The sequence below is a fragment of the Rhamphochromis sp. 'chilingali' genome, assembly GCF_963969265.1.
Source record: "Rhamphochromis sp. 'chilingali' genome assembly, chromosome: 1".
NCBI classification, from domain to species: domain Eukaryota; kingdom Metazoa; phylum Chordata; class Actinopteri; order Cichliformes; family Cichlidae; genus Rhamphochromis; species Rhamphochromis sp. 'chilingali'.
In genome coordinates, this window is record NC_137929.1 from 56,517,973 (window position 1) to 56,530,201 (window position 12,229).

The 12,229-nt window shown below is 39.0% G+C and overlaps 2 protein-coding genes across 2 annotated transcripts in view; one reads left to right on the top strand and one right to left on the bottom strand.

Annotated features, from left to right (window-relative positions):
- LOC308406696 (low affinity immunoglobulin gamma Fc region receptor III-A-like) overlaps window positions 1-12,229 on the bottom strand; it is a 125,536-nt gene that overhangs the window by 32,386 nt on the left and 80,921 nt on the right. The window lies entirely within an intron of this gene.
- On the top strand, window positions 1,868-7,440 carry LOC308406681 (alpha-2,8-sialyltransferase 8F-like). The gene is made up of 5 exons (XM_080897840.1): window positions 1,868-2,042; window positions 5,197-5,338; window positions 5,605-5,717; window positions 5,799-5,891; window positions 5,971-7,440. The coding sequence occupies exons 1-5, from the start codon at window positions 1,951-1,953 to the stop codon at window positions 6,446-6,448; spliced, it is 918 nt and encodes a 305-aa protein (XP_080753966.1). The 5' UTR covers window positions 1,868-1,950; the 3' UTR covers window positions 6,449-7,440.

The following is a 12,229-nucleotide window of genomic DNA, read 5'->3' on the forward strand; positions in this document are numbered from 1 at the left end:
GACGTAAAATGTAAAGTGAAATACAAAGTCATATATAGTATGGTGTTGTAAAGAGCTGAGAAACCACAAAGTGGGGAATCTACAAAGAGGTACTGAACCTTCAGATGTTGCTGTAGCCTAAGAGTGTGCAGTCATATTCGTTGTGTTCCCACTAGTGCTGTCAGCATTAATCTGAAATGATGTTAATGCCACAACGCGGCAAATTGCCCCGTGCGTGGGGCTGGACGGCCAACACGTTAACGAGCAAACTCCGTTAACGCGGTAGCTCGTTAACGGAGATTTGCCGTGTTGTGTTAACGTCATAACGCTGACAGCACTAGTGGGAACAAAATGAATATGAATGCACATTTACGCCGACATCATCCTAGTGCAAAGACAAGTGGAAGCAGACAAAAACAACAAGCACGCATGCTACAAACTTTACCCGAGTCATTTAGACAGCCGTTAGCACATGATTCTCATTATGGGGACCTGATATGTTTAATATGCTGCTGAGAATATAGCCCAGAAGAAGCGTATAGTATAGCTTTTACTTTGGAAAGAGACATTTCTCTGTAATAAACTCTCTTTTCCAAAGATGAGTGATTTCTCGATCAGATAGATTTATTTTTTTATTACTTTGTTGTTTCAGCAACATTAAATTTAAAAACTGTACTTTTGAGTTAAAGTATATATTTATAATTTTAGTAAATGAAAAATTAAAAAAGCATGAACATTTTTTTTGTATTGAAAAAATATCGAACCGTGACACCAAAGTATCGAACCGAACCGTGAATTTTGTGTATCGTTGCACCCCTAATATATATATATATATATATATATATATATATATATATATATATATATTTTTTTTTTTTTTTTTTTTTTTTTTTTTTAGGGGTGCAACGATACACAAAATTCATGATATTCAATATTTTTACCCCATTTAGCATTCCTATATGGCTATATAATCAATATCAACAGTGACTGTAAGAAATACAATTTTAAATAGCTCAACATCAACAACAGCAATACTGCAGACTAACTAAATTTCCCCTTGTGGAGACAGTTAAAGGATTATTCTATTCTATACTATTCTATTCTATTCTATACTGTTCTATTCTATACTATTCTGTGTAGCCTGCACCAAACTGTCTGTACTTTATAGCACAGCAGCTGCCAATAACACAGTTGGTATATTCGAGTTGACATTTAAGACTATTAAAAAACAAAACAAAACAAACAAACAAACAAAAACCTCATTGTGTATAGATACAATATCTGATACAAACATCTCTCAAGTGAATTAAGGCATTACTTGTAATCTTTAAATTTCCAACAACTCATAGACCCCTCTAATAATATCTTAAATATTTAACATACTTAAGAACAGGGATCAGATTTAATAAATGAGTTAAAATCACAAATTACCTCCCGTGAGATGTAAACAAAACAAGAACAACAGAAAAAAAAAAAGACCAAAGAAGGGTTCAAGAAAGAGTCATAATTTTATCTCTTATTTGTTTCTCACAGTTTTGTCGAGCTTCACCGACCAAATCCTCAAAGAAGTGCCCCAAAGCCCTCTGAACTTTGTAAAGGCTGCAAGTAAGAGCAAACATTGCCATGACTTTCTCATTAAGAAATTACAATTTTTATGTCAAGATTAAGTCATGTAAGCCCCCTGCAGGAAGGAGTAGGTCTACGGAGCTTGGAAAGAAAAGTGTCAGAACTTCTTTATTTTTCTTGAAGACGTCAACATGGTCAACATGACCCCCCTTGGGGGACACTGCCACCACATCCACCATTTGCTCTTTGAACTGAAGAAGCTTCTCGGGTGAGAGGTGAAACGTCTTAAAGACAATTTTTAAAAGTCCAGACGCTTTTCTTTTCAAGCTCCTTAGACTACGATGACCTGGATGACTGAGAACCTTCACAGACACCCAGTGCAGGAAGGTTACTAAATGTACTGGAATGCTTGTGCATTACAGGGAAGTCATTGATGAAGTGAAAAAGCTCTACAATCCAACGTGGGAAAAGCATGAGGAGAATTACCACAGATTCAGGTAAGACCTAAAATCCTGATATTATTGATTGATGGTTGAATTTTTTTTTTTTTATGTGAATTTCTGGTTAATAATAAATAAATAAATAAAAACTGCCTGAAGCTAGTATGTGAGTACGAGCATGGAAGATGGCAGACTACAGGAAACAGCTGCTATTTATCCTCGAATGCAGATGAGGCAGGATTGCTCCTAAAGGTCTTTAAACAAGCTCTTCAGTCAAGGCTAAGAGCCATTTGCTAAACGAAACGGCTAAACAAATTTTCCCGTCAATACTAGTTTTAGTTAAGAAGACACGTGAAAAGGGGACCTTTGACTAGCCCACAATTAAAAGTCTAAGACCAGCCAGAAAGAAATAAAGGTTTGGTTTACTTGTTTAGCAGACTCACACTCAGGATGTGTACAAGTGGGTGGAAAAATTGTCTGAGAGGCAACTAAATCAAGTAGAGTAAATTCTCTTGCAAAAATGTTGAACTTTGCTGTGATGTAGAGACAAATTCCACTAGTGGAGCTGATCACAGCCACAGATTCAGAAACCTGAACCAACACTGCGGATGTGGACGCAGAGCAACTGCGAATGATGGTTTTGGCCTCCTCAGCAATGCAAATCTTCCAGCATCCATGGAGGAGAGGAAGGCGGTCGTGTCGCTTAGTGCGGGCAACATAATCGTCATCTGACAGACAAGAGCGGGCCCAAGGTTTTACAAAATTGTTGGGTTTTTGAGAAAGAAGACAAATAAGTACATTTTATTACATTTATTAAGCAATTCAAGGTTCAAGGTTAAAACGGCTGCCTTGTCTGTGCTCACTCAGGAGACCCAAATGAACAAAGAGCACCACACCCAGGCAGTGTACGCCTTTAAACAGAATCTTAACATGCTTGGTTGAAACAACTGAGGGTGGCCTTAGGTCTGATATCTGCTCAGGTTTCTTGTACCTCTCTCTATACGTCTCCTTATATAGACATGAGCCTTTTTCAAGAAAAAAAAAATCCCATTACCATAGCAACCACCTCTTGCACTCTGGTCAGGCCTGCATACAGAGATAGGGAGGGGGGAAGGAAAAGGAAAGTGGGGAAGGGAGCTTCTTTATGGGCCTCTTTCTTCTAACAGAGTCAGTCTTAAAGTGTTGAACCTTCTGGTGCAATCAGCAGTCCAGGCAGACCATCCCCCTCAAATTCCTCAGAGAAGGAGCTTCTGTCTGTGCCTGTTGTTGTCAGTGTTATGGACTACTTCCAACACTTCTTACTAGTCTACAATACATAACTGTGTGTGGTAAAGGATAAAACAAACGTGTGATGTTAATTTTGACATAATAGCCTTAAGGATAAAAATAAATTCCAGCTGGATCTAAGGGTAACTCTTTGAGACTATTATAATGGTGTGATTTCAGCCATTCCAGAGCTCCGTGTGAATGATTCTAATGCCGTTGGTCTATTGGATCATAACAATCATTAAAGTGTTTTGATATTTATGCAAAGGTACTGTTTAAGTTTGAGGAAACCTGCAGTCAGCTGAGAATGAAGAAGTCACTTGGATGAGTGGTAAAATGAAAAGCAAATATTCAGATGAACCCAATTACCATCCTGGGACTTTTGAGTTCACACACACATCCTGTTCCCACATCATCATTGCACTAACAATGATCATGCATTTTTTGACAGATGGCTGAGTGAGGCATAGAGAATTTAAGCCCCATGGGAGTGTCCCCTAAGAAACCTTGGCTAATCATGGCCTACACCTGTTTTCACACCTTGACTCGTGTGGTTAGGTAGAGAATCAATAGGGGGTCCATTGTCCCTTTTGGGGGGACACTCCCATAGGGCTTAAATCTGGGACTCTCCACCATTTGAACTTAAATTAAAGAAGCTTCTCGGATGAGAGGTGAAACGTCTTCAAGCAACTTAAAGAAGTCCAGACGCTTTCCTTTCCAAGCTCCTCAGAGCACCTCATAAAATATATGGCTCTTAAAGTAACACCCTTATGACCGACATTAAAGTACACTGGTATAGGCCTATTTAACACCACATACAGTTTACACAAGACAATTTTATCTCTTATATGAATGTTATTTATTTTAACTGTCATAAACAGGATGTAACAAGCGATGTTAATAATAACTGTACTGCATTAAAACATTCACAGCAGGTGGGATCCCCAACCTTTAATTGATGATGTATGAACTCTGCTTCCAGGTCCAAACTACTATGCGTGTTTTTAACATATTTTAATGTTTTGGTTTCTTGTTCTATTTAATCTGAACAAGCCCTCTTTAGAGGAAGCAGAGATGAGTTTGAGGAGGGCCAGAAAGTAGAGCAGGAACGTGAATGCTCAGAGGAGGACAAACCAGCTTCTGGGATGCTTGAGCAAGGGCAAAATGAGAACACGCAACATTCATTAAGGATAAGAAGTGATATGTAATATGTCTTGATGCAATGCTCAGTCATCCAGGTAAGTAATTCTGTTCACGTAGTGTTTTCATTGGAAGAAATGTTTCGTCACTCATCCAAGTGACTCCTTGAGTCTCAGCTGACTGCAGGTTTCCCCAATCTATAAACAGCACATTTGCACAATGACTGAAACTAGCACCACTGAATGAACAATGAAAACGGGACAACCTGCAATCAGCTGAGACAGAAGAAGCCACTTGTATGAATGACGAAGCATTTCTCCCACTGAAAGCGCTACGTCCAGATGAACAGACCACTCAGAAGTTGTGATTTGGTACAGATGTATGAAGACAGTCATTCCTCCATGGTCTCGGCAGATTGAGTCCGTCTTGTCACATTTAAGAGAGCTCTCACTTTCCAGAGGGCATCATTTGTTTACCCTGATCAGAGACATTAGGATCATTTGCTACATTGAAGGACTGTCTAAATTTAAGGAATCTGTCTTGACTTCTTGAATTGGCTGGAACTATTATATCCATATCCTAGAATATCTGAGTCATGCTGTTAGCAAAGATAAGTTGAAAAATATTTTCAGCTTCATTTCCTCCTGTGTTCCTCCAGTGACTACCTCCTCGTGTTTTCTTCCTCTGATTTTTCCACGCCTTAAGTTTTTACTGTCTTGCAAATCTTTCATCTCAACACCAAAACTAATTTTACTTTTTTATGCTTAGTTTTATTTTTTTTCTCATTTGTTTTTAATTTATCAAGATTACAGCTGAGCATCAATTGCAATGGATCCAACAATGGCATTGTCACTCAGGAAAACACTCCAGTGGGATCTAAGATTGTTTGTGACAAGGACAGGAGTGTCATCTCTGTGACCCCGGAGCTTTTCAAAATCTTTATAAAAGTATGTTATTCCTAAACACAGGAACCGGTCTTGTAATTTGTTGTTTATGAATGAACTAGTATGAAGACAAAATTTGCTGCATGTTTCATGCCTCTGTTGTTCTTCAAATTTTCAAACATGATATGACTACGTTTTGTCATCATCCTTAAAGGATTAAATCACATCAGTTCCTGAATACAATGAGTAGTTGTCTTTCACACACTGTATGTTACAAGCACTGTAAATGTTGCTCTTTGTTATTTATAATCTGCTGATGTCACTTCCAGGAGAATCCTTTCTCAAAAAAGAGATGGGACACTTGTTCAATTGTTGGGAGCGGTGGGATTCTAACAAACAGCGGCTGTGGAAAAATGATTGATTCAGCTGATTTTGTTATTAGGTGAGAAAGATGTTCACTGTAAGGAATGGAAATCGTGATGAGGACTCTTCTCTCTGAAAGTAATATTTCATGTTATTTCAGGTGCAACCTTCCTCCTCTGGAAAATGAATTTCACAATGATGTCGGCAGGAAGACTAACCTTGTGACAGCAAACCCAAGCATCTTCATGCAAAAGTGAGCAATTAATGAACCCGACATTGAACCGACTTGTTAGTTTATGTCTTGTTGCTTTAAGTCATGCGTTAATTTGCAGGTATGGGTCACTGACGGGACGTCGCCGGGCGTTTGCAGACAGTCTCCAACAGTATGGCAACTCCCTGCTTCTCTTTCCTTGCTTCTCCTATGGTGGTACTCGCCCAGCGTGTCAGCGGGCTGTGTATGCCATTGAGGACATGGATATCCCTATCCAACCAATCTTCATAAACCCTAGGTATCTCGAAAGACTGGTAAAATTCTGGCAATCTCTGGGGTTAAAGGAACATCGACCTAGCACTGGATTATATCTGACTAGCCTGGCACTGGAATTTTGTGAAACGGTGCATTTGTATGGATTCTGGCCATTTAGTAATCACCCAGATAAACTCTTTCCCCTGACTAACCACTACTATGATAATGTACCCTATAATAGGAAAGTCCATGCAATGCCAAAAGAGTTTTCCCACTTGGTGGAGCTGCATAATAAGGGCGTGCTCAAGCTTCACCTTGGAGACTGTAAATCAGATCAGGTCTAGTTTGAATTTTGCAATAACAAAAGAATATGTTCAAGTATCCAACTGAGAGGCCAAGACATTTGCACTCAAATCCAAATGTATTAGAGAGATGTACACTACTTATTATTTCAACAGTCTTTCTTTTAATTATTGTTCCATTTCATGTGTTAGAAATAAGTTTTTTTTGCTAAAGTTTCTTTTTAACAACATTTGCAGTGCATGGTCATGATAAAGCTGATACACTCCTCGTTAGAAGGAGGGTACAATACGCTACAAGAAAATAAAATAGAGACTTTAAATAGAAATTGAGAAATCACCATTTGCTTTTAAGCCACTACTTCTGTTACAACCTTTATATTACTCTGCTAGTGGTCACTTTTGGTTCTGCCGGAGGTTTCTTCCTGTTAAAAGGGAGTTTTTCCTTCCCACTGTTGCCAAAGTGCTGCTCATAGGGGGTCATATGATTGTTGGGTTTTTCACCATATGTATTATTATAGGATATACTGTACAATATAAAGCGCCTTGAGGTGGCTGTTGTTGTGATTTGGCGCTATATAAATACAATTGAATTGAATTGAATAGAATAGAAGAGCATTCATAACTTATGGGGATTTAAGTTCAGTTCATGTCTTCAAACAAGGTAAAAAAAAAAATGGACACCCCCGTTATATTTTTTGTGCTTATTATGTCTTATTATATTTGCTGAATCACGGTTTTCCACTACACTTTACATGTTCTACGGCATTACTTAAAGATACCACTAGATGGCGCATAATGCTCAGGAGGAGTAAACCCCCTTTGGAGGCAAATCTGCAGAATAAATCCTGCAGTTGAAACTGTAAACAAGCTCATGATCTGTGCCTCTTTATTTTAATGCACAGCTGCAGGATCTAGGATTGCACACCTCCCAGCCACCTGTCAGACCAGGGGGCACAACACAGTCAACTTATCAATTCCAAATCCACAGAAAATTCAGTACATTGCATTTGTTACGATGCAGCTAAAGAGTCAACTGTCACAGCAAACTAGCTTTCACTAGATTGTTCTTTAAAACATACAGATGTGGCTCTGATCCATTTGTTGTCAGTTTTTATGACAGGCACAGATTCATCATTGTCTTTATGGAAACTATGTACAAAAATGCAGTTTAAAATTTGTCTAAAGAACTAATATATATGATAAAAACCTGATTTATATCTATTAAAGTAGTACTTTACCCTGAACAATGCATTTGTTTTGTATTTGTATCCATGAAATTAAGTCAGCGAAAAAAAGCCTTCATATTTGAATTTATTAACTTTGCTGCTTCACATGAATTTTGTTAATAATAAGCATTACATTTGTTTTTTCATTTTCATTTAATTATACACAGCAACATAATGACTCACAATTGTGCAACTTACAGGCAAATATCAAAATCAAACACGGCACTTACAACTGCATCAAAAACATGACCTGTTTGAACATTTATCCTCACAATATATGTAATATTTACTTCTTTTTCTTTGATCAAACTGACATAATAGCAATAAACTGAAGAACAATGTAGTAGCAAAGCAATCAGCCATAGAAGTTTAAAAGAAAATCTATACCCTGTGTCCACAGACACTGAAAAACACGCTAAGATGAATGTGTGCAGCTGCATAATTCGAAAGATATAATACTATGGAGGCATGCTTAGTTTGAAAAACAACTGAAGTAAAGTCTCTTAAATTCAATTTCCTTGAATCAAAATGTACAAATAGACACGTCCAGTTTGTTCTAAATATATTCTGTGCACTGTCGACCTTCTGAATGATGTTCATGTTGTTTACAGTCTGGTTAAAGTGAAGAGAAGTGCGCACGGGTTTGCCACAACGCCTCAAATTTTTGATCAGAAATCTTTGTAAAACCCACAGAACCACACAAATAAGAACAAAGAAATTAGACCAAAGCTAACCGATCCTGCAGAGAAACCAGATAATTGCTGTGGTGATAAAGACAATTATTATTATTGCTTTTTGTTTTAGTCTTTTTTTTTTAATAAGAAATCTTTTTCACTGTTGAATTGATTTTCTTGTCTCACAAAAGTTGTGTGACTGTAACTCCATGTAAAGAACAGAAGATATAATAATAATGGATTGGATCTATATAGCGCTTTTCAAGGCACCCAAAGCGCTTTACAATGCCACTATTCATTCACTCTCACATTCACACACTGGTGGAGGCAGCCACACCTGCCCGGGGGCAGACTGACAGAAGCGAGGCTGCCATATCGCGCCATCGGCCCCTCTGGCCAACACCAGTAGGCAAGTAGGGTAAAGTGTCTTGCCCAAGGACACAACGACCAGGACAGAGAGCCCAGGGATCGAACCGGCGACCTTCCGGTTACAGATACGCTTCCCAATCCCCTGAGCTACGGTCGCCCCCGTCTACTATCTATCTACTAATCGGTTATACAAGTAATTGTTATCTGGGGTGTTGGGTGGACGGATTCAAGACCCTCAGCTGGACTGCAGTGGTTGGACTGGTGGACTACATCTTTTAGGGGGGAGATGGCATCTGGCTCTGATGGAAACTCTGAAAAGACAAACATCATTATGTCAATTTAACAGGTCTAAACACAGTTCTTGGTGTTTTCTTTTTCCTGCTCCACTAATTAAAGAAAGTGCATCTCATCTTTTTCAATGCTGATGCAAAACCCCAAAATATGCTGCGCCAAAAACCGGTCTGCCCCAAGAATCGAGCGCCCCGGCACAAATGCCAAAACGTCACAGTCTATATATGGCTACAGGCCAGTGGACACTCTTTCAATGGTGAGGATGTACACATGAAAGCTGGTTTGAGCAGAAAGTCATGGAGACCATTTATGTGAAAAGGGCCTAAGGGTACATCTGTCACCATCTTACAATGCTGTGATTGCAGCCATTCCCCAACTCTCTGTGACTGGCACTCATGGCCATTGATCAGTGTCCTTTTGATACAGACTAAAATATCAACGTGCTGGGATCTTGTTCTGATTCGGAACAATGACAGAGACAAAGGAGAGAAGCCGCACCTGTTGACTTTGATTTCTTTCTCTTGTCTTTCACGATTTGTGAATAAGTGGTGTTTTTTTCCTCACTGTTGAGTAGAGTGCATACCGATTTATCCCTGCGGAACAAAACACACAGAGGACATCAATGCAAGTTATACAGCCTGAAAGCTACCTCTGCGGCTGATTTGAATAAGATACAAAAATCATTCATGTCCTTTATCTATATCTATGTGTTCTTTTTAGTATCAGTCAATTTACATCTGTATATAAAAAGCTGGAGAGGCTGAGGACGATGGACTAAATTCTGGAGGCTCATGTCTATTAATAAAAATGCACTGGAGTGTTTTCATCAGAAACTGGAATCCACAGAGCTGTTAGTTTCCTGTTAATCATAGGCTAAAAACAATAGATGCTCCCTGTTATGGTTCATCAACAAACACACAACAACTACTTTCGACCTGTTTAAAAAAATACTTAGCGCTTTATGCTCAAGTGGGGTCTGGAGACTATCCCAGGCTGAGTGTGAAAGATGCGATACAAAACAGACTGTAGCAAGACAAACTATCCACACTCAATCACAATCACTCGAGAATCACCAAATAACTTCACTCATATGTCTTAGGCAGTGGGACTAAGCTGGAGCGCCCAGAGAGAACCCACACAGACACAAGGAGAATGATGTAAACAGAAAGGTCAAAGGTCAATTGGCGGTCAAAAGGTAGCTGAAGGATGAGCTATTTGTTTATTTGAATGATTTATTTATTCGATTCAGTAAAACGACTAGATGTTGTAGTCCCTGATAATGCATTGCTTTAAATGGCGAGAATCTTGAGGGATGGATGTTTTGAGGAAAGGCAGCCTAGAGACATCGTTGTGTGCCTCAACTTTCCGTCTTTAACCCAGGCTAATCTGCCATTTTTAGGGGGATTAGACTTCTGATCTACTACTTTTACAATAATTGATTACACAGCGGTGAAGAGTAGACTTTATCAAAGTAGATGTCTTTCTGAAAGCACTGTAACTAAGTTTAAGAATATAATCCACCCACTGTTATCATCTCCAATGCCCTGTACCAACACAGAGCAGAGCAGCTATCTGAACGCTACCCCAACAGAGGTCGATTTTCTTGTTAATAATTTCACCTCCTCACTACGTACGACTCTGGATACTGTAGCTCCTGTGAAAACTAAGGCCTCAAATCAGAAGTACCTGACTCCGTGGTATAATTCTCAAACACGTACCCTAAAGCAGATGACTCGTAATCTGGAGAGGAAATGGCGTGTCACAAATCTAGAGGATCATCATTTAGCCTGGAGAAATAGTTTGCTGCTTTATAAGAAAGCCCTCCGCAATGCCAGAACATCTTACTATTCATCACTGATTGAAGAAAATAAGAACAACCCCAGGTTTCTCTTCAGCACTGTAGCCAGGCTGACAAAAAGTCAGAGCTCTTTTGAGCCAACAATCCCTTTAACGTTAACTAGTAATGACTTCATGAACTTTTTCACAACTAAAATTTTTATCATTAGAGAAAAAATGACCAATAATCATCCCACAGATGTAATATTATCTACAGCTACTCTTAGTACCATTGATGTTAAGTTAGACTCTTTTTCTCCAATTGATCTTTCTGAGTTAACTTCAATAATTACTTCCTCCAAACCATCAACGTGTCTTTTAGACCCCATTCCTACAAAACTGCTCAAAGAAGTCCTGCCATTAATTAATTCTTCGATCTTAAATATGATCAACCTATCTCTAATGATCGGCTATGTACCACAGGCCTTCAAGCTGGCTGTAGTTAAACCTTTACTCAAAAAGCCATCTCTAGACCCAGCAGTCTTAGCTAATTATAGGCCAATCTCCAACCTTCCTTTCATATCAAACATCCTTGAAAGAGTAGTTGTCAAACAGCTAACAGATCATCTGCAGAGGAATGGTTTATTTGAAGAGTTTCAGTCAGGTTTCAGAGCTCAGCACAGCACAGAAACAGCTTTAGTGAAGGTTACAAATGATCTTCTTATGGCCTCTGACAGTGGACTCATCTCTGTGCTTGTCCTGCTAGACCTCAGTGCAGCGTTCGATACTGTTGACCATAATATCCTATTAGAGCGATTAGAACATGCTGTAGGTATTACAGGTACTGCGGTGCAGTGGTTTGTATCATATCTATCTAATAGACTCCAGTTTGTGCATGTAAATGGAGAGTCCTCTTCACACACTGAGGTTAATTATGGAGTTCCACAGGGTTCAGTGCTAGGACCAATTCTGTTTACATTATACATGCTTCCCTTAGGCAGCATCATTAGAAGACATAGCATACATTTTCACTGCTATGCAGATGACACCCAGCTCTATCTGTCCATGAAGCCAGATAACACACACCAATTAGTTAAACTGCAGGAATGTCTTAAAGACATAAAGACCTGGATGGCCGCTAACTTTCTGCTTCTTAATTCAGATAAAACTGAGGTTATTGTACTCGGCCCTGAAAATCTTAGAAATATGGTATTTAACCAGATTCTTACTCTGGATGGCATTACCTTGGCCTCCAGTAACGCGGTGAGGAACCTTGGAGTCATTTTTGACCAGGACATGTCCTTCAACGCACATATTAAACAAATATGTAAGACTGCTTTCTTCCATTTGCGCAACATCTCTAAAATTAGAAATATCCTGTCTCAGAGTGACGCTGAAAAACTAGTTCATGCATTTATTACTTCCAGGCTGGACTACTGTAATTCATTATTATCAGGATGTCCAAAAAACTCCCTGAAAAGCCTTCA

Excerpts from the sequence above, each read along its gene's own strand:
- LOC308406681 (XM_080897840.1), top strand. The coding sequence starts at position 1,951 with ATGCTTGTGCATTACAGGGAAGTCATTGATGAAGTGAAAAAGCTCTAC. Across the intron at positions 5,339-5,604 it reads TTTTCAAAATCTTTATAAAA|GAGAATCCTTTCTCAAAAAA; the intron begins GTATGTTATTCC and ends TGTCACTTCCAG. Across the intron at positions 5,718-5,798 it reads TCAGCTGATTTTGTTATTAG|GTGCAACCTTCCTCCTCTGG; the intron begins GTGAGAAAGATG and ends ATGTTATTTCAG.